This window comes from Carassius carassius, chromosome 35, assembly GCF_963082965.1.
Source record: "Carassius carassius chromosome 35, fCarCar2.1, whole genome shotgun sequence".
Taxonomy (NCBI): Eukaryota; Metazoa; Chordata; class Actinopteri; order Cypriniformes; family Cyprinidae; genus Carassius; species Carassius carassius.
The window spans coordinates 25,983,150-26,004,994 of record NC_081789.1 but is presented as its reverse complement, the minus strand read 5'-3'; the positions used below and the strand labels follow the sequence as shown (position 1 = coordinate 26,004,994).

Below are 21,845 nucleotides of genomic sequence, written 5' to 3'. Positions count from 1 at the left end.
CATCACAGAAATAAGTTACAGTTCAACAAATATTTACACAGAAATCAGTTCCAATTGCAGTAATATTTCACTACAGTTTTTAATGTTATTTCTGATCAAATATAAACAGCCTCAGTGAGCAGAAGAGACTTCTTTTAAAAACATTTAAAAATCTTTCTTCAAAAATAATAAAAAATAACCGCATTGTGGTTTGGAACGATACAAGGGTGAGTAGCCTAAATAATAACAGAATTCATAAATTGAATAAAAATAATTTATTGGGTGATCTATTGCTTTCATACAGAACCAGAAATAAATTGAGGGATTTTGATGAGTGGGTGAGAGATGCGAGCAGATACACTCGGCCTGCATGGCAACAGATGATCAAGACAGTTTACATGTTACACGCACACACACACACACACACCATTTTACATATCCACTGCAAACCGAGCCGTTTCAGCTGATGCAGGGTGTGTGAGAGAGAGACAGATCAGAGACAAGAGAGCGGCAGCAGAGAGACAGCAGTGGCTCACACCGCATCTGTTAATATTCCACATGAGAGCCACAGATCCAAACATTGTTGTGTCATTTTTTGAAAGTGGCTGTGACATTTACATACCAGTATAGTGGAGGCAGAGGCGTGCATTTAGCACCTGCCAGCAAACATTTGGAACACGTAGCTGCCGCTAATCTTTTTTGTGGTGAATCCATTTGACCAAAACCCATCGATAGATTTCACTGGCTCTACATGTACAGTTTAGTTTATACTTACACACACACACACACACACACAAACACTCACACACGCACGCGCACACAAACACACAACAAATCTAGAAAAGCCATTTCTAATATAGAAGCACAGTACAACTGTAACACCACTTTAGGTTAAAATGATTTTATATATTATCATAGAGAGTTGTAAGTTATTTCTACAGTACCTTTTAGAATATTATCTAATAGTTTGGGGGCACTAAGATTTTTGTTTTAATTATTATTACTTTTACTTAGATTTCTATTTCAAATAAATGCAGCTCCTCTGAAAATTCTATTCATCAAAAAATCCTGGAAAAAAACATTTATCATAGTTTACACAAAAATATGAAGCAGCACAACTGTTTTCAACATTGATAATAATTAGAGATGTGTCTTGAGCAGTAAATCAGAATGATTTCTGAAGGATCGTGTGACACTGAAGATTGCAGTAATGATGCTGAAAATACAGCTTTGTGTCACACAAATAAATTATACTTTAAAATATATTCAAATTGAAAACAGTTGTTTTAAATTGTAATAATATTTCACAATATTACTGTATTAAATGTAGCCTTAAAAACATACAAATACACATCAACCCCAAACATTTATATTATATGACATATATATGTGTATGTGTGTGTACATATAAATTTGTCATTAGAAAAGAAATAATATAGAACACTTCAAAAAACATTTAAATTAACAGATTATATAAATTGAAATGTTTAAATTTTTATTTAAAAATTCCATACTGTTCCCACCTGGGCACTTCAAGACCATCGTACGTTCCTACTGTGTAATGACGAAACAGCTTCCTCTTCGCCTTCTCACTGCGGCTCTCTGAAACACACACACACACACACACACACACACTGACTGTTAGCACATGTAGGCGTGTATATCTGTGTACGTGGAAGTGTGATGTATTCAAATTGATGTGATTTTGCATATTCGTGTGCTGTGCTCATGAAGATTATGTGAGAAGGCAAATCACCACGGGGAAAAGCTCTTGAGGACATCCTCAAAAAAGAGAAAAGACCCATAAAAGATTCATAAAGAATTGAAAAATTCATCATTGTGTTTTTAAGAAGAATAGTTTGTCGATAGTAATCACATAATAGCTTCATTAAGAAGTCCACCTTTAGAAATTCGAGCGCTCAGACGTTTATCTTTCATAGATCAGGAGAACTGGATTTCTCTGTTACACTGTATTTCAAGCATCAACTAAGATAGTTATTTTATTCTATTTTATGAGATCGGACAACAGGGGCTATATACATTTATTTCTGAAGGATCAAAGCACATTTGTGACCTTGGAAACCAGTCAAAAGGGTACATTTTTTGGAATTGAGATTTATACGTCAGCTGAATAAATAATCTTTCCATTGCCGATGGTTTGTTAGAAGGACAATATTTTGTCTGAGATAAAGCTATTTGCAAAAAAATCCAAATATTGAGAAAATCATTTTTAAAATTGTCCAAATGAAGTCCTTAGCAAAGCATATTACTAATCAGAAATTAAGTTTTAACATAATTATGGTTGGAAATGTACAAAATATCTTCACGGAACATGATCTTTACTTAATATCCTAATGATTTTTGGCATAAAAGAAAAATCTATAATTTTAACCCATACAATGTATTTTTGGCTATTGCTACAAATATACCCCAGAGACTTAAGACTGTTTTTGTGCTCCAGGGTCACATATGTCACTGTTGAGACTTAAATAAAGGCTCATTTATGTGCACTGTATCTGTCTGTTATCTAAGAGACACATCTGAGATATAATAGAGAGCTGAGGTGTGATTTGTATGCTGTACCTGTTTGCGGCTCCTGGTTTTGGGGCAGTACCTCTTCTACACAGTCAGCAGGAAACCAGCCTGTTCTGCCCTTCACCGTTCCTTCCCAGAATCCCCCTTCACCTACACTCAACACTGAGAGGAGTTTGACAGCTTTAATAAACCTTTAAATATTCAAATGTTAATGCTAAATTGAAGAGAATGACATAAAGTGACTTCTGACCTTTGACCTTGTCCCCTTTGCTGAGGCTGATTTCTCGCTCACCGTGAGCAGAGTGAGAACGAGTTGCCACAAACACTCGACCCGGGACAGCGCTGTAGAGACGCTTTCTCTGACCTCCTCTACAACACACACACACACACACACACACACAGACACACACACAAAATAGATATTGAAAATGAATAAACATAATCTTAGACTACTACTAACATTTCTAAAACTACTGTAATACTGAAACACATGTAAATTAACGCTATACAGAAATATTACAAAAACTAACAACAAATTTAGATAAAAAAAATGTTGAAGTACTAAAATAATTAAAACTAAAGTGGAAATATATATAATGGAAAGCTAAATAGAAATATAAAAAATACTGAAAATGACTAAACACAACGATCTTAAACTAATATTAAAAATTCTAAAACTAATACTGATATTAGTATTAATTAAAGCGATACAGTAATATTACAAAACATAATAAAAATGACAAAAACAAACTAAACTAAAATAAATACATGTAAGCTAAAGTACTAAAATGACAAAAAAATAATAAAAGAAAATTGAAATAATAATAATAAACGAAAACACACAACAAGCCTAAAATAAAAAACATAAAGTATTAAAATTTAAAATAAAATAAAAGTTCATAAAAAACTATGTACAAATATTTACAAAGAAAAGCACTGATAGAAACTGACAGAACTGAAATAACAACTAAAATATACTAAAATTGAAATGAAACTGAATAAAAGATCATTTAAAGCATCAATAAATATATCTGTGGCGAGTGGGGCGGGGCCGAGGGACGTGGGAACACGAGTGAGGCCGGCAGTGATTGGGCAAATCAGTGGCACCTGCGGCCCACCGCCGGTCTCGAGTCCCACGTAGGAGATGGAAGGATATAAAACTGGAGCGACAACAGTGAAGGACGAGAGAGGACCAGGCCTGGGCTTTTAGTTGTGCTTTGGTTTTTATTTGCGCGCACCAGTCGTCCGTGAGGGGCTGGTGCGCTGTTTTGTGTTTATTTTGCTTTATTAAAATGTTGTTTGATTGTCCGCCGGTTCCCGCCTCCTTCTTCCCGATGATTAGCAAGGTTTAATTCATTACAGTGGTGCCGAAGCCCGGGAGAAGGAGGGACGCGCTGCTGAAGATCCCTCGCCGCTGTGGTGAATCCGCGGTGCCAACGAGCAGGCGAGGAGTGTGCCGCCATGGACGCTCGAGGCGGTGGGCTGGAGCGAGTTGCCAGGGACGGGCGAGCTCGCTACCGGCCGCCCACGATAGGGAGGGGCGGCTGCCGTCCGTGAGGGAGCGGAGGAGTCTGCGCCGTTCGCCAGGTGGCCGGAGCCTGCTGCCATCCGCCGGAACGGGGAGGAGCAGGGAACGGGGGACTCCTGCCGGCTGCCCAAAACCGGAGGAGCCGTCGCCGTCCACCGGGTGGTGGAGGAGTGTCGTGCCGTCCGCCGAGGGCCGTCAAGTGCCACCGCCAGGCACTGCGGAGGAGATCGCCCAGCTGGTGGAGGGCCGAGCAGCAGTGCGCCTGGGAACCGTAATTTTTTTTTTTTTCTCTCTCTCCCCTCTCTCGTCTCTGTCGCTCCTCCTTCCATCTCCTTTTCTCTCGCCTCGTCTGTCCTACCCCCAGGTTCCCGCAGGTTCCCGTGAGCTGTCCCCCCCGGAGGGAGGGGGGGGAGTAGAGCGCAGTCTCGTGGGTACCCCCCGGCCTGCGAGGGGCGATGGGGGTATGTGGCGAGTGGGGCGGGGCCGAGGGACGTGGGAACACGAGTGAGGCCGGCAGTGATTGGGCAAATCAGTGGCACCTGCGGCCCACCGCCGGTCTCGAGTCCCACGTAGGAGATGGAAGGATATAAAACTGGAGCGACGACAGTGAAGGACGAGAGAGGACCAGGCCTGGGCTTTTAGTTGTGCTTTGGTTTTTATTTGCGCGCACCAGTCGTCCGTGAGGGGCTGGTGCGCTGTTTTGTGTTTATTTTGCTTTATTAAAATGTTGTTTGATTGTCCGCCGGTTCCCGCCTCCTTCTTCCCGATGATTAGCAAGGTTTAATTCATTACAATATCATATACAATAAATAGGGTAGCAAAGGGGTGGACGGTTTCTGGTACATTTCTGGAAAGTATTCAAAAACCCCCGGAATATTCCAAAAAGTCCTGGAAAATGTCCAAAATTACAGAAAAATTACCGAAATGTACTGGAAATTTTCCACCTTTTTGCAACCCTAATAATAAACAAAAATATAATACAGGGACAGTATACACTAATGTGAACATACAGGCAAAAAGTTGTAGCCCATCCAGAGTAACAGAAAATAGTGTTGGTGGGTGACTTTGAGTGTTAGTGCCAGTGAATAATGTTGGCTCAGCTTTGTTTAACAGGGTACGTTTCCAAGGATTTGGTGAGAGTAATACCTCCTTAGTATTTGGATCTCATCCATTATTGAACACCGTGGGACCAAACCCTCATTCAAAATCATTATTTCAAGGATGATACCAAAATTTCAAGACTAAGCGGAAAAGCAAAAGTTAAGAATCCGCTTCTAGTCTGAATAATCTTCAAATGTACGACTGTATAGATGCCGTAGAGTGAATGTTTTAGATTGGTTCTTGTACACAGCAGAAAATATCTGTTCCTTTTCAGGAACTCGAGCTGCGTCGAAACGCTTTTGGGGAACGTCCCTGACGAGACCGACTCTGAATATCGTGTGCAATCAGTCCATCGGAAAGGCGTGACGTCACAGGCGGGGTGACGTAGCGACCAGGAAGCTATAAAAGCACGTGCCGTGCAGCTGGCTTCAGCTTCGAATCTGTCAGCAAGCGCTCTGTGTGTGCATGTCAAAAGTCTGTCCTGTTGGTCCTATTTATTGTTGTCTGTCCCTTAGCCATTAAAAGATCGCTAAAACAGCTCAATATGCCTAAGCAAAAGCAAAAGACCAAACATATGAAGGGCGATTCCAAGCCACGTTATAGATTGTGTGTTCCTCCCTGCCCTCGCTACATTACGAGCGGGGATACACACAGTCTGTGCGCGGCTTGCCTGGGATCGGAGCACGCTGAGTCGGCTCTCGAGGGGGCCGACTGTCCGCATTGTAAGCGATTGCCAATGCGGACGCTTCGATCCCGGAGGGCTCTCTTCGAGGAGGGAGCCTTCACCAGCGTTCCTTGCGGTGCTGGCCCCGCTTCTGCCGAGGCAGAGCGGCTGCTGCACTCGTGGGGTTCGCAGGTGGATCTGTCAGAAGGAATGGAGACAGGCCAGTCCTTATCTCCTTCCTCATCTGCCAGATCCGGCGCCCAAACCCTGTGTTCGGAAGCACGCTCGTCGGTTTCTTCCCCCCGGGGTGAGGGATCAGCTCTTCACCTCTCGTCCTCCGAGGAGGTCGATGTGGAGACTGTTGCTGGGGATTCGCCACCCCTGTCGCCCCAGTATGAGGAGCTTTTGGAGGTGGTCACGCTAGCAGTAGATAAATTCAAAATCGACTGGCCTGCTGAGAAACAAACTGAGCCGCAGAGAAGCAAATTAGACGAACGCTTTCTGCGGCCGAGGCAACCACCTCCACGTCGGAGCCTTCCGTATTTTCCCGATCTCCATGATGAGTTATCAAGATCGTGGAACCACCCGTATTCGACCCGCCTCTTTGGCCCTGATTCACTATATTATGGCAACGTGATGGGGCTGGGAGAGCGTGGTTATAGAGCGATGCCACGGGTCGAACAGACGCTCGCGGGCTATCTGTCGCCCGGTTCGGCTTCGTCTCTAAAGGCTCCGACATTGCCCACCAAGCCGCTTCGAGTTACATCATCGCTAGTGGGCAAAGGTTATGTGGCAGCAGGTCAGGCTGGGGCGTGCCTTCATACTATGGCAGTCCTGCAAGCTTATCAGGCTGACCTGCTGAGAGATATCGATGAGGGGGAGGGGATTAAGTCTGAAGATGTAGAAGAACTCAGAAAGACCGCTGATCTCTCCCTCCGCACCACTAAAGAGACCGCTCGCGCAATTGGGCGGTCTATGGCAGCCTTAGTGGCCGCGGAGGTGCATTTGTGGCTGACCCTGTCAGAAATTAAAGAACGAGACAGGGTCTGCCTCCTGGACGCCCCGCTTCAAGCCTTGGGCCTGTTCGGCGACACATTGAACACTGTCGTCGACAGGTTCCAGGAGGCACACAAGCAGGCGGCGGCGTTCCAGAGTTTCCTCCATCGTCGCTCTCGTGGTGCATCTGGGCGGGAGATGACCATGCCACATACCGGCTCCTCACACCGGGAAGCGCAAAAACAGAGCGTCGCCGCTCATGCTCCCCCACGTCGGGACCGAGGGCAACGACGCTCTGAGTCGGGGGCTTCTAGGGCAAAAACCGATTTAAGATCTGTCATCGAAGCCCGGAATCCTCGACGAAAAGATTCTGACGCCAGGATCCAGAGGGTAGCCCCTGCTGGGGTAGAGAGCGGTCCACTTCATTATACGGTGCCCGTCTCACCTCAGTACCCTCAGGAGGTCGGTCTGCCAACCCTGCCAGAGTTTCAGGGAGCAGCGGCCTCCAGCGAGCGCCACTCCCAGTTACTTCCGCCCGTGAGCGTAGCGGAGCTGGGATGCTCGCCACCCCTTCGGGGGCCTCTTACACCAGAGGTCAGTCTCGAGAGACTGATTCCCTTAGTAGATTATTTAGCAGCGTGGAAGCTACTGTCAAATGTATCTCAGTGGGTCCTGCGTACAATAGAAAGAGGCTATTGCATTCAGTTCGGTCATCCACCACCGAAGTTCAACGGGGTTACACCGACAGTGGTCGGCCCCCAGCAGGCTCTGGTTATGGAACAAGAAGTGAATACCCTTTTAAGGAAGGAGGCCATCGAGGTGGTCCGTCCTCTAGACAGGGAATCCGGGTTTTACAGCCAGTATTTCATAGTTCCAAAGAAGGATGGGGGGTTGCGTCCGATCTTAGACTTACGTCTCCTGAACCAGTCAGTTATGTCACTGAAGTTCAAAATGCTCACTGTCAACCAGGTTGTAGCTCAAATCAGATCCGAGGACTGGTTTGTCACAATAGATCTCAAAGACGCATACTTCCACATATCCATCCTCCCACAACACAGGAAGATTCTGAGGTTCGCTTTCGGGGGCAAAGCTTATCAATATCGAGTACTTCCCTTTGGCCTCGCACTCTCACCCCGCATGTTCACGAAATGTATGGATGCGGCTCTGGTATCCCTCCGTATGCAGGGCATCCGCATTTTAAATTATATCGACGATTGGTTGACCCTAGCTCAATAAGAGCAGATGGTGGCTCGACATCGAGATGTCGTTCTCGCACACATGGGGGAGCTGGGTTTGAGACTAAACGCCAAGAAGAGTGTACTTTCTCCAGTTCAGAGAACCACCTATCTAGGCGTAGTGTGGAATTCGACCACGATGCAGGCACGCTTGTCTCCTGCTCGGATCGAGTCGATCCTCACATCAGTCGAGAGAGTCAAAGAAGGCCAGTCACTCACTGTCAAACAATTCCAGAGATTGTTAGGGCTGATGGCAGCTGCGTCCAACGTGATACCTTTTGGCCTGCTGTACATGAGACCCCTACAGTGGTGGCTCAAGTCCAAGGGCTTTTCCCCGAGGGGAAATCCACTTCAAGTTATCAAGGTCACGCGGCGGTGCCTTCGTGCCTTAGACATGTGGAAGAAACCTTGGTTTTTGAATCAGGGCCCGGTGCTGGGAGTTGCTTGTCGCCGTGTAACGCTAGCGACAGATGCGTCCCTCACCGGTTGGGGTGCGGTCATGAGTGGCCACCCTGCCCGCGGTCTGTGGAGTGGTCGCCATCTGATATGGCACATCAATTGCCTAGAGATACTAGCAGTCTATCGAGCATTGAAATATTTCCTCCCAGACCTGAGAGGTCACCATGTGTTGGTGCGCACCGACAACACATCAGTGGTCTCTTATATCAATCACCAGGGCGGTCTGCGTTCGCGCCCCTTGTACAAGCTGGCACACCAGATCCTTCTGTGGTCCCAGGGCAAACTCCTCTCGATCAGAGCAGTGTATATTCCTGGGAGATTGAATGTGGGACCAGACATACTGTCGAGACAGGGGCCGAGGCCCGGGGAATGGATGCTTCACCCAGAGGTGGTGAAGCAGATATTGAGAGTATTTGGCACAGCCCAGGTGGCCCTATTTGCGACTCAGGAGACATCGCAATGTCCCCTCTGGTTCTCTCTAGTTCATCCAGCTCCTCTGGGACTGGACGCTATGGTACAGACCTGGCCGAGGCTTCGTCTGTACGCTTTTCCCCCTATCGCTCTGCTCCCGGGAGTTCTGGCGAGAGTACGCCGGGACGGGGCCCGTCTACTACTAGTAGCCCCGTTCTGGCCGGGCCGAGTATGGTTCTCAGATCTAGTCTCGCTCCTCGACGGCTCTCCGTGGGAGATACCGATCAGGACAGACCTACTCTCACAGGCGCAGGGCACGATAATTCACCCTCGCCCGGAGTTGTGGAAGCTGTGGGTGTGGCCCCTGAGGGGGCACAGCTGTTAGCAGCTGGTCTCTCAACCGAGGTTGTTGAGACCCTACTCCAATCCAGAGCTCCCTCCACGAGGAAACTGTACGCCCTGAAGTGGAAGCTCTTCACTTCATGGTGCAGAGACCGCCAGCTTGACCCAGCAGACTGCCCAGTTGGTACAGTTCTGGAGTTTTTACAAGCCAGGCTCTCTGCGGGGTTATCCCACTCCACCTTAAAGGTTTACGTGGCGGCCATAGCTGCTTTCCATGTCCCTTTCAATGATCAGTCAGTGGGTAGACACCCCCTAGTTACACGTTTCCTCCGCGGTGCGCTGAGGCTGAGACCTCCAGTACGATCCCGTGTTCCCCCCTGGGATTTGGTTGTGGTTTTAGAGGCTCTTTGTAAAGCTCCATTCGAACCAATACAAGATATCTCAGATAGACATCTGACACTTAAAACTGCCCTGTTACTGGCAATCACCTCACTAAAGAGAGTTGGAGATCTTCAGGCCCTTTCGGTGGCCCCTACTTATTTAGACTTTGCCCCTGTTATGGCCAAAGCATTCTTATACCCTCGAGCGGGTTATGTTCCGAAGGTTCCCTCTGTTACACCACAACCTATCGTACTGCAGGCCTTCTGTCCTCCTCCCTTTCGGGAGCCAGACCAAGAGAAGCTAAACTGTATGTGTCCAGTGCGAGCACTGGACGCATACGTCCACAGAGCTGCCCTGTGGAGAAAATCAGACCAATTGCTTGTTTGCTACGGTCCTTCTAACAAGGGTTCTCCTGCCACCAAGCAGACCCTTAGTCGTTGGATAGTCGAGGCTATCAACGTCTCCTATGAGTCCTCTGGTCTTCCCCCTCCTTTGGGGGCCAAGGCTCACTCTACTCGGGGCATGGCGGCCTCCAAGGCCTTCTCAGCAGGTGTGTCCCTCTTGGACATCTGCAACGCTGCGGGGTGGTCCACGCCCTCCACATTTGTCCGATTTTACGATCTTGACATGCGAGCCACGCCGGGCTCTTCTGTTCTCTCGTCTTAGCTGTGCTCTTTGACTACACACTAGGCAGGGATTTGGAAGTCTGGCAGCGTGGGCACATCGTTCCCCAAAAGCGTTTCGACGCAGCTCGAGTTCCTGAAAAGGAACGTCCCAAGGTTACGTATGTAACGCTAGTACCTTGAAGGAATGAGACGCTGCGTCGCAGAACCATACTCCCGGCACCCCTGCCGGCGCTTGCTTCCCTACTCGAAGCTGAAGCCAGCTGCACGGCACGTGCTTTTATAGCTTCCTGGTCGCTACGTCACCCCGCCCGTGACGTCCCGCCTTGCCGATGGACTGATTGCACACGATATTCAGAGTCGGTCTCGTCAGGGACGTTCCCCAAAAGCGTTTCGACGCAGCGTCTCGTTCCTTCAAGGAACTAGGGTTACATACGTAACCTTGGGACGTTTCTTAGCCTCTGAGTAAGAATTAACTCAGTATGGCAGGGGTGCTTTAGCCAGAAGCCGAACAGAGCAAATCACAATGTGCGAAATTGTGAGTCAGAGCTTCTGTAATGTACCAAAAGAGAGCAACAGAAATCAGCTTAACATATAAAAAGACCACAGTGATAGAGGTAAGGAATGGAGTATTTACACTTGAAAACTGTCCATATAATCACACCAAAGGCATGTGTCTTATCCACTGCGCCAACACCACCCCACCACCCTCAAACACTATAAAATAAAATACAGTGTGATGGATCTCAAGACAAAACGTCAGGTTCACATTTTGCCCCAAAAGAAAAAGAAAAAGATTTTGCCTAAAATATATATATATTATATTATATTATATATTTATATATTTATATATATAATATATATATATATATATATATATATATATATATATATATATATATATATATATATATATATTTTTTTTTTTTTTTATTACTTAAAGGCAATACAACAAACTTATTTTTAAATGTAAATATTTTAATTATTTATTCATTTAAATTAAAAGCAATATGACATAAAAAATTAAAATACATACTTCTAAAGAGAAAACAATTAAGATAAAACACTTGTTGAACTGCAAACTTCTTGTTAAATAACTCAATTTATTACATTATTTCAGATTACACAATGTTTAAACATTAAATAATGTTTCAATAATAAAAAAATAAATAATAATAATAAATAAAATACAAAAAACTTATTTTGATTTTGGTGTAAAATTTGACCCGGAAAAGTTCCTGACAGGTTGAGATTGTTTGCTCACAAAAAAGAAATGTTTAGCAGCACTGAAGTCAGACCACAGTGTCAATTGAAAGAAAACAAATTAATTTATTAATTTATGATTCTCTAAGGTGATTCTCATGTCCATCAGTCTGAAGCAGCTATAGATAAATACGTTTACTAGAAAGTCTCTCATTTAAAGAATTACAATGTCTAATTCATTCATTTAAATAAAGCTTAATAAAATAAAAAATAATTATTGTTTGATTAAAAAAAAAAATTTGAATTTAACTTTGGCATTTAACTGAAATAACTATAAGCTGAAGCACTAAAATAATTTAACCGGACATAAATAAAAGCTAAAAGTTTACTAAAAGTGAAACAAGAATAAATTCAATCAAAAACTTAAAAAATAAATAAAATTCACAAAAGCACCAAACAAAATTAAAATAGTAAAAATATAATAAATCATTCAAACTAGAAAAACTGTAATAGTTAAATATACTTTTTGATACGTTATATTTGTTTCTTTAATTAGCATCATTAATTAGAATTAGTAACAGTTAAAGCCTAAGTAATTAGTAAAAGCATTAGTAATATACTCCCTATATTATTGAACTTTTAGCTGTATTAAAAGCTCATTATTTCAGTTTCATTTTTATTCATTTTAGATTTTTCTACTTAAATTTATTTTAAATCTCATTTTATTATTATATATTGATTTGATTCTTTTTAACATTTTAATTTTTAATTGACATTTAATTATATGTATTATTTTTATTGATGCATTTGTTTTATTCATTTAATTTCAAATCTATTTATGTTTTTATTTTAGTGAATCGTTTAATTCAGACTACATTCAGTTACATGAATCAGGTTTAGGGTTTTTAGGGACTTTTATTTAACCTGCCAAAAATATGCAAAATAAATAAATAACTTTTTCAGGATTTAATTTTGAAAATCACCACATACAATGCATCACCTTGACATGATACGGCTCTATCTGACATTTTTAAAAAATCAAAATATAGTTATTTTACATAGTCTCATTTACAACTTATTTACATTACGCAGTGCTTCTTTTGTAAGCGGTGCACATTTTGGAACTTATTTTTATTTTAGAAACTAGAAGTCTATGGAACACAACAAAACTCTGAAGCTCAATATCTCAGAACTGCCCAGAAAGCGGGCGAATGGTCCAAACAGTCACCAGAGACAGATGTTGGTATCTTAACTCACCCCTGCCTCCCTCGTTGTTTTTGCTGCCTTTCCTCCGTCTCTCCTCCCTCTCGCCCTCGGGACGGGGATCGTGTTCGGGCTCCGCGGGGACTGCTGGAGCTCCTCAAAGCAAAAGAGGCCCGGCGCTGGGTCTGATTGAAAGCAGAGAAAAGGAATGATTTGGCACCTGATGTCTGCGCTGGCGTGTTCCCCTGATGGCCAGCAGGAGGTGAAGGTTACCTGAGCAGGTGGCATGCTGGCAGCAGCCGCGGGCAGCACTACGGGGTCCTTGAGCGTCGTCACCGTGTTCTCACTCTTGGCGCGGAGCATCGGGTGAGGATGCTGAAGGCCGGCCGTGATGCCTTGAGTAAACATACCGTCCATAAAGAGAGGAGCGTATTTGGGAGTTTCTAAAAATGGAACTGATGGGAAAAGAATAAAAGATTAGAGAAGAAGAGATTATGTAGAGATGGGCTCCGTTCCAAAACCGAGTGAGCTGCCGTTATGTCTACCTAGGCAGCTGCCTTCAAAGGAACTTCACGTGCAAGTGATTTGGAAAGACTACATAGGCAGAAAATAAAGAAGTGTGTGAGAAATACAAATCAGAACTGATTCAAATTGAGCTTGACTTTAGCAAGTTCCTGATGGTGTTATTTTGGTATTATTTATTTAGCTACTTTATTGGAATTTGTTAATATTTAGAATTACTTTTATTTTTACATTATTAGTTTTATTACTGTAGTTAAGTGCATTTATATGTATATATATATTAGTGATGTCAAACGATTAATCTCATCCAAAGAAAAAAATGTTTGTTAACATAATATATGTGAGTACTGTGTATTTGACGTCAGTTTTTTCTAAGTTTTTTATTAACTTTATAAGTTTTTCATCTAATATTTTTTTTTATGTTTTATTTTTTATGTTAGCTTTATTTCAATGACCAAATATGCTTAATATATTAAAACTGGTAGATTTAGTTTCAGTTAACAATAACTGGTATATGAGCTAATAATACAACACTTTAATAAGTATAAATTAAATATGAATAAAAATACACATATTGAGAAAAATTGTCAATTCTATTTAGATTATTTATGTTTATAAGATTATTTATGTGAATTAGACTGCTTATGAACACTTTAATCTTTTAAAAGTTTTACTTGTATGTATTTATTTATTTTAAAAAGTTACCTAAAATTGAATCTAACAGCTTGTCACAATGCATTATGGATTTTGGCTTCTCTGTGAAGGATGCATGTGACTCTGCCATCAAATTTGGCCCAAAATAAGATATTTTTGAAGGCAAAAAAAATGTGTTCTTAAAGGACGGCCTTTACAGGACAGCTATGATATACTCATCATTTCTTTCAGCCATTATGCATATTTTAGATGTACACTTACCAACATCTGCATCATTGTGATTTTTGATGATTTCTCCGAGTTCAAAGTGGCCAGACATCACAGCAACCTACAAAAACAGCATTGCAGTAGACTTTGCAACAGTGCAATCTTTAATATGAGGACAATCTTTCAAATTCTAGGAAGCGTGCACTCACTATTGTTTTAATCTAAATGTCATTGTTTTGCTAGCCTTATGTTGTTTTGCTAGCACACAGTTATACCTGGAAGGGGGTTTGACCGTGTTTGTTCTTCATCTCCTTACTGGCTCCTCGGTACAGAAGGACCCGGGCGCAGCTCTCCTGATTGGACAGAAGAGATTTTTAAATCAAGAACCATTTACTTGAACCAAAACGACAAGATAGGAAGAGGAAGAGGAGATATCTACTTAATTCACAGGGAAAACAACATTTAGTTTCTCATTGACAGATACTTGCTCTTGTTTCACACATAAACTCACTTAAGTTTGGTCAGTTACTCTGAAAAGCAAGGCTTCGTGTCTTCATTTTGTTCTTTAAGTAAATGCATATTGATTCAAGGATATTTGTATTGGAAAACAAGACCAAAATACTTCATTGTCTGCAATGTATGCAACAATTTAAGACTTTCAAAGGCCTTAATCTGTGGAAAGGTGAATTAAGACTTTTTAAGATGTGCAGAATCACTGAATAAAGCTGAAAATAACTACACAAAAAGAATATATATATATATTTAAAAACCTAAAAATATATATTTTTAATTGTTTACAATTAAATATATATATATATATATATATATATATATATATATATATATATATATATATATATATATATATATATATATATATATATATATATATATATATATATATATAAATATAAATAAGTAATCTATAATAAATATCAACATAAGACTGGACTACACTTTGATAAATAAGGTAAAACCACGAGTCACATCTGAATTAGCTTTCAGATTACCTTGTTGTAAAGGGCACATATGTGGAGGGCAGTGTTTCCTGATGCATTCTGGGAAGCGGTGTCCGCCCCGTAGAACAGAAGGTGTTCTAAGTGTTGGGCGAATCCGTGCTGACACGCCTGCAGTTCAGTGAACAAGACCCAGGTTAAAGAAACAAGACCACATCCACTTGTTGAGAAAGATCAGAGGAACGATCAAAAGAGGGCAGCAGATCGGTCAGAAAGTGCCTTGTCTTTCTGTTGGAGGTGATTGTGAATCTTTTGACCCCCAAATTATGATACATATTCATAACTTTTTTTTCCCAAATTAATATTATTATTACTTTTTATTTTATATTATCAACTTGCATTTTAATTATAGCTAAAGTTTCATAGTTTCTCATATTTAATATCTTTGTTTTATTATACTGACCACTCGGCTTCAATATTACCTTAATATTACTGAGATATAATTTAATACGTTTCTAATTTTTGTCTATGTAGTCATAACTGTTTATTGTTTTAGTTATTTTATTTTAAAGTTTTAGTAATTTTATTGTTACGTTTTTTTTTTTCTCATTTTTGTTCGTTTTTTTTTAAATCAACCACTCTGCCCCAGTTTTATTTTAGTATCACTGCTATTATAGTTTTTATTAGTATTTTTATTGGAATTAGTCTTATTTTTATATTATTAATTTTAAATCACATTTTTTTTTTTTTTTTTTTTTTTTTTTTTTATATTGGCAACTCTGCCTCAGCATTAATTATCATTAACATATCGTTATAGTTTTTTTCTATATTTTTTATATAATCAAATTGCATTCAAATTTTTTCTTTTTATGTAAAATGAGTTTCTCATAAAAATATATTTGTTATTTGTCTATGTAGTTTTTATTCCTTTTTATTTCAGTTTTATGTTAAACTAAAAACAAGTAGAAAATTTGCTGTGGCAACTAGCTGAAATGTATTATTATTATTATTTTTTTTCAGTTAACATTTATTTTTAGGTAACAAAAAAGTTAGTTGATGGTTTTAGTTTTAGCTTTAACTACACTAACCCGCTCTGCTCTAGATATTCAGTACTGATCATTAAAACGCCCAAATCATGAATTTGAACTAAATTTGATTTCTCCTGATTGCTCTGCTTTAAATCTCTGACTTAATTTAGTAGATATATAAACATAACCACCGTGCTCTAAGGGTGTTGTGGGACTCGTACCATGGTACCATTGTGTGTGGGGAACAGGCAGCTACTGAAGGGGGTTGGGGAAAATGAATATATTCATATATTTTTGTACACAAACGGCTTAGAGAGGAAAGAGAAAAGAGCAGAGAATTAAAAAGAGAAATGTTGTTTAAAACCAGGCAACAAACAGACAGCAGACGATGAATGACATGAGAGATGAGAGATGAGTACCTGTGAACTTCAACCTCTCCGAACGCCTCTTCATGTCTGATCTATGGAGAGAGAGAGAGACAGACAGCGGAGGACTATGGACAGTGTCTGACAGATGATTCAGAAGCAGCTAGACACTGTTCTCCATCCGTCTGTACTCTACACTGATTGGCCTGCAGGATTCATGTGGTTTCAGACTCACACGAGTCTCATGACGTCGCTGGTGTGGTGTAGTGGTTATATCTCAGAGCCGATGTGCTGGAAGGTCTCTCGCCATGCGCTATCACTGCTGTGCCTTAAAGCAAAGCCCTTGACTGCAGGAAAACATGAGCTGTGATAAGTGTACTGATAAAACATCTGCTTAATCACAGCTTCTGGCATGATTTCTTCAGGTTTTACATGTACAACCTGACACAACATCCCTAAATTATTATGGTTTCACATACTTGACAGCAGTGTTATTTCAGTCTCATTTGTATTTTAACATTATTTAGGTTTTGGTCATTTTATTATGTGCCATTATATTTTTTAGCCTTTTTTATTTACAGCTTTAAATATTTTTTTTTTCTGCTTGAGTTTTAGTCAGTTTAGTACCTAATTTTATATTATTGACGTTTTTTTAATTTTTTCACGTGCTTTAATCACTTTTATCCATTTATTTTAAATGTTTTTATATTACTTTTACATTTTATTTTATTTTAATTCTAGTCATTTTTTATTACTAAATTTAAATCTAAATGTATTTGTAAAGCACTTTTAAAAGCACAAAATGTCCCAAAATGCTTTACAAAATAAGTAAATAAATATATAATACAAATAATTTATTTAATAAAAATTAAATACATTTAAAAATAAATATTTTTTCAGAATTTCATTAAATTCTTTCATCTGATGTTTAGTTTTTCATCTAATATTCATATTTTATTTTATTCCAGCTTCAATTATCTTTTTAATAGTTTTAAAGCAACAATAGCACCTCTACTTAATAGATTTAGTAAATAACTTAAAATCTATGTTTGCACTGTACTGTGCTGAGTTTATTGTATATACAGTTTGAGTTTGATCAGACAAACTCAACAAAGTATACTAAAGCAAGAAACATTTCTCCTTCATTTTTGAACAACTGACAACCGTCATTAACTTCATGCATGTATAGTTGAATTTTAGTGCTTTTTTTATTTGCTGTGTAATGAGGTTAAGGGTAAAGATCCCACCATCTAACATCTGATGGAAAAACATCTTCAACAGAGGATGAACAAAGTCCAGGTGCTTACGAGTACAGACAGCGATGACCAGGATGAATGAAACATGCATAAAAATGCACAGGTGTTTAGAAACAAGAAGGCCAAGTGCATGAGAGTCTGCTGTGTTTTTAATCAAATTAGAATTTTTAAAATGTAGCAAAAAATTATTTATTTATTTTTATGATAAATGTGAGCCTGGAGCACAAAAGCAGTCTTAAGTCTCTGGGGTATATTTGTAGCAATAGCCAAAAATTCATTGTATGTGTCAAAATGATAGATTTTTTTTATGCCATAAAATCATTATGATATTAAGTAAAGATTATGTTCCATTAAGCTATTTAGTAAATTTCCTACTGTAAATATATTAAAATTTAATTTTTTATTAGTAATATGCATTTCTAAAAACTTCATTTGGACAACTTTAAAGATGATTTTCTAAATATTTAGAAAAGAAATGTTGTTGTTTTTTGCACCATTAGATTCCAGATTTTTAAATAGTGGTATCTCACTAAATATTGTCCTTCTAACAGACAATGCATCAATGGAAAAAAATATTTATTCAGCTTTCAGATGACGTATACATCTCAATTTCGAAAAACTGACCCTTAGGACTGGTTCTGTGGTCCAGGGTCACAAATATTGTGGGCCACATAGAGAGATGAAAAGAGAACCAAAAAAGAGAGAGAGAATGATGTGAACAAACAGACACATGCATGCACACATATACTCCCAGACGCTGACTTGTTTATGTCTTGTGTTTAACACACCTGGTGGGACTCGTCCCAGCCGTTCTCGTCTCTGATGCCCAGCTGTGCTCTGTAGTACAGCAGAGTCTCACAGCAGGATGTTTCGCCCCCTGTCAGCACCGAGTGGTACAGCGGCGTCAGTCCACAGCGGTCTGGATAATCTGGAGAAGCTCCCAAAGATAGCAGCACCTCGGATCAATCATGCAAAAACAAGCCGATTAATGATGCACTAATCAATATTTTGCGGTTGTCACCATCAATTAAACCTGTACACGAAATGGAGCCAAGTGGTGTTTAAAGGGTTAGTTCACCCAGATAGCAAAATTATGTAATTAATAACTCACCCTCATGTTGTTCCAAACCCGTAAGACCTCTGTTTATCTTCTGAACACAGTTTAAGATATTCTAGATTTACTCCGAGAGCTCTCAGTCCCTCCATTGAAGCTGTGTGTACGGTATACTGTCCATGTCCAGAAAGGTAAGAAAAACATCATCAAAGTAGTCCATGTGACATCAGAGGGTCAGTTAGAATTTTTTGAAGCATCGAAAATACATTTTGGTCCAAAAATAGCAAAAACTACGACTTTATTCAGCATTGTCTTCTCTTCCGTGTCTGTTGTAAGAGAGAGTTCAAAACAAAGCAGCTGGATATCCGGTTCGCGAACGAATCATTCAGTTCACCAAATCGAACTGAATCGTTTTAAACGGTTCGCATCTCTAATACGCATTAATCCACAAATGACTTAAGCTGTTAACTTGTTTAATGTGGCTGACACTCCCTCTGAGTTCAAACAAACCAATATCCTGGAGTAATTCATGTACTCAAACAGTACACTGACTGAACTGCTGTGAAGAGAGAGATGAACACCAAGCCGAGCCAGAAAACGAACAATAGACTGACTCGTTCTCGAGTCAAGGACCGTTTCTGTCAGACGCGTCCGATACAGACTGCAGTGTTTTGAACTCTCTCTCACAACAGACATGGAAGAGAAGACCATGCTGAATAAAGTCATAGTTTTTGCTATTTTTGGACCAAAATGTATTTTCGATGCTTCAAAATATTCTAACTGACCCTCTGATGTCACATGGACTACTTTGATGATGTTTTCTTACCTTTCTGGACATGGACAGTATACCGTACACACAGCTTCAATGGAGGGACTGAGAGCTCTCGGACTTAATCTAAAATATCTTAAACTGTGTCCCGAAGATAAACGGAGGTCTTACGGGTTTGGAACAACATGAGGGTAGGTTATTAATTACATAATTTTGCAAATTGTGCGAACTAACCCTTTAATCTGTTTTTTGTTTACAAAAAGTTACAGTCAAAGGAATTGTGATTGTCCTTTAGGTTAATCATTTGAAATAATAAAAACAATATGTTCAAACTTTTGACTACTTTCTTTAATAACTACATAACACAATACTTGTACTTTTACTTTCAGTACTTAAGTAGTAAATTTTCAAATAGACTACTTGCAATACTTAAGTACAAAAAATGTTGAATACTTTAGTATTTCTACTTAAGTGTGGTGCTTAAAGAGCACTTCAACTTCTACTCAAGTCATTTTTTTGAAAGAGCACTTGTACTTTTACTCAAGTCTGGGTCTCTAGTACTTTATACATCTCTGGAACTAACCCTTTAAAGAGAAAGTTCACCTAAGAATAAAACTTACCATCCTAAATAAGTTTGTTTCACCATGGAAACAGATTTGGAGAAATTCAGCATTTGTCTAGCAATGGATGCTCTGGAGTGAATGGGTGCCGTCAGAATCAGAGTCCAAACAACTAATATAAGCATCACAAGTAATCCACAGCATTCCAGTCCATGAGTCAATGTCTTGTGAAGCCAAAAGCTGCATGTTTGTAAGAAACAAATTCATCATTACAATGTTTTTAACTATTGTTGACTAGAGTCCATAATCCATAATAGAGCTTCCTCCAGTGAAAAAATCCATCACCTGTTGTCTCTCACATCAAAATCCAGCCTGGACTGTAAACTGTTCTTGATCTGTGCAGATTTCTCTCCTGATTCAGACAAGATTATGTTTTCCACTGGATAAAGCAATATCATGGATAGATGAATCATGTTTAGTGACTCATCACTGATGGACTGGAGCGGTGTGGATTATTCTAATGTTTTTATCAGCTGTTTAGATTCTCCTTCTGACGGCACCCATTCACCGCAGAGGATCCATTGCAGAACAAGTCATGCAATGCTACATTTCTCCAAATCTGATGAAGAAACAAACTCATCTACATCTTTTATGGTCAGCAAATGTGGGTGAATTATTCATTCAAATGCATTTTCATCTATTATGCTGTGAGTGAACTGCATTTGTTTGTACCATCAGTGCGGACTGGTTGTGTGCTCTGACTGCTTTATGGAGGGCTGTGAGTCCGTCTCTGGATCTAAAATCCACATGAGCGCCGTTCAGCACCAGAACTCGAATCCCTTCCACGCTCAGATGGCCCTGAACCGCCAGAGTCAGAGGAGTCTCTGAGAAACAGAAGAAAACACACACTGACACTACAGCTACAGAAGAACGGCTTTATTTAAGAGTAACAGGCAACACACACAAATAAAAACTGTAGTGTGGAAGCGATTTTCATTTCTACAGTACATCGCATATAAACTTAGAAACAGCCAGTAAGGTACTGAATTAAAAGCAAAGGAAAAAATGCCATTAAATAAAAAAAAATGAGGGTGGCACCTGTCTAGATTTTAGTTTAGTTTTAGATCTTTATCTGTACAGTACAAAATTACTTTTAAAACTCACTTTTATTACTTTAACAGATACAACTTTATTTAGTTTAGTTATTTTATTATTTTAACTTACACTAAATAAAAATGATAAATGTTTCACTGGCAACTTTTCTAATATTTTATTTACAATATTTATTTCATTTAACGTTAAACACTTAAATTCTTAAAATTAAACACACACAAAAAGAGCTCCCTTTTTAGTTAAGTTTTAGGACATTTTCGTTTTGTATACCATTTTATTTTTATAAAGCGTTCCTGTTTTATTGCTGCAGTGAAGCTGCTTTGAAACAACCTGGATTGTATAAAGGGTTAAATAAATAAATGTGACCTGACCCCATACACTCTACGAAAAGTCTGCAAAAATATGTAAAGTGTTAATATGAAGAAAAAAATGAATTAGACAATAATTTGCTAATTTTCTGCCAGAACATTGTCTATTTTATCAGCTCATTTTTGTCTTGCAGTGCAGCATCCAGCTCATTAAACATGGTTAACTATCTACGATTACAACCACAAATATGAAAGGATTCTCTTAATTACAACTGACCAATGAGCTACAGCGATACTGTGATGACATCATAGCGCCTGCGAGCAAAATACTGAACTCCTGCTTATTCCAGCGCACGAGATCACGAGAACAGACTCATCATGAACATAATGAGC

General features: G+C 39.8%; 1 protein-coding gene across 2 annotated transcripts in view; it reads right to left on the bottom strand.

The window, feature by feature from the left end:
• LOC132116367 (SH3 and multiple ankyrin repeat domains protein 1) overlaps positions 1-21,845 on the bottom strand; it is a 52,879-nt gene that overhangs the window by 17,598 nt on the left and 13,436 nt on the right. Inside the window, exons 6-15 of one of the 2 annotated variants that reach the window (XM_059525178.1) lie at positions 20,764-20,915; positions 18,437-18,604; positions 15,054-15,170; positions 14,319-14,396; positions 14,098-14,164; positions 12,934-13,115; positions 12,715-12,845; positions 2,765-2,883; positions 2,563-2,676; positions 1,503-1,581 (exon numbers count right to left, since the gene is read on the bottom strand). In XM_059525178.1, the coding sequence (XP_059381161.1) occupies positions 1,503-1,581; positions 2,563-2,676; positions 2,765-2,883; positions 12,715-12,845; positions 12,934-13,115; positions 14,098-14,164; positions 14,319-14,396; positions 15,054-15,170; positions 18,437-18,604; positions 20,764-20,915 (1,207 nt within the window). Of the gene's footprint in view, positions 1-1,502; positions 1,582-2,562; positions 2,677-2,764; positions 2,884-12,714; positions 12,846-12,933; positions 13,116-14,097; positions 14,165-14,318; positions 14,397-15,053; positions 15,171-16,446; positions 16,698-18,436; positions 18,605-20,763; positions 20,916-21,845 lie in introns of those variants that run through there. The other variant, XM_059525179.1, reaches the window with a different exon arrangement.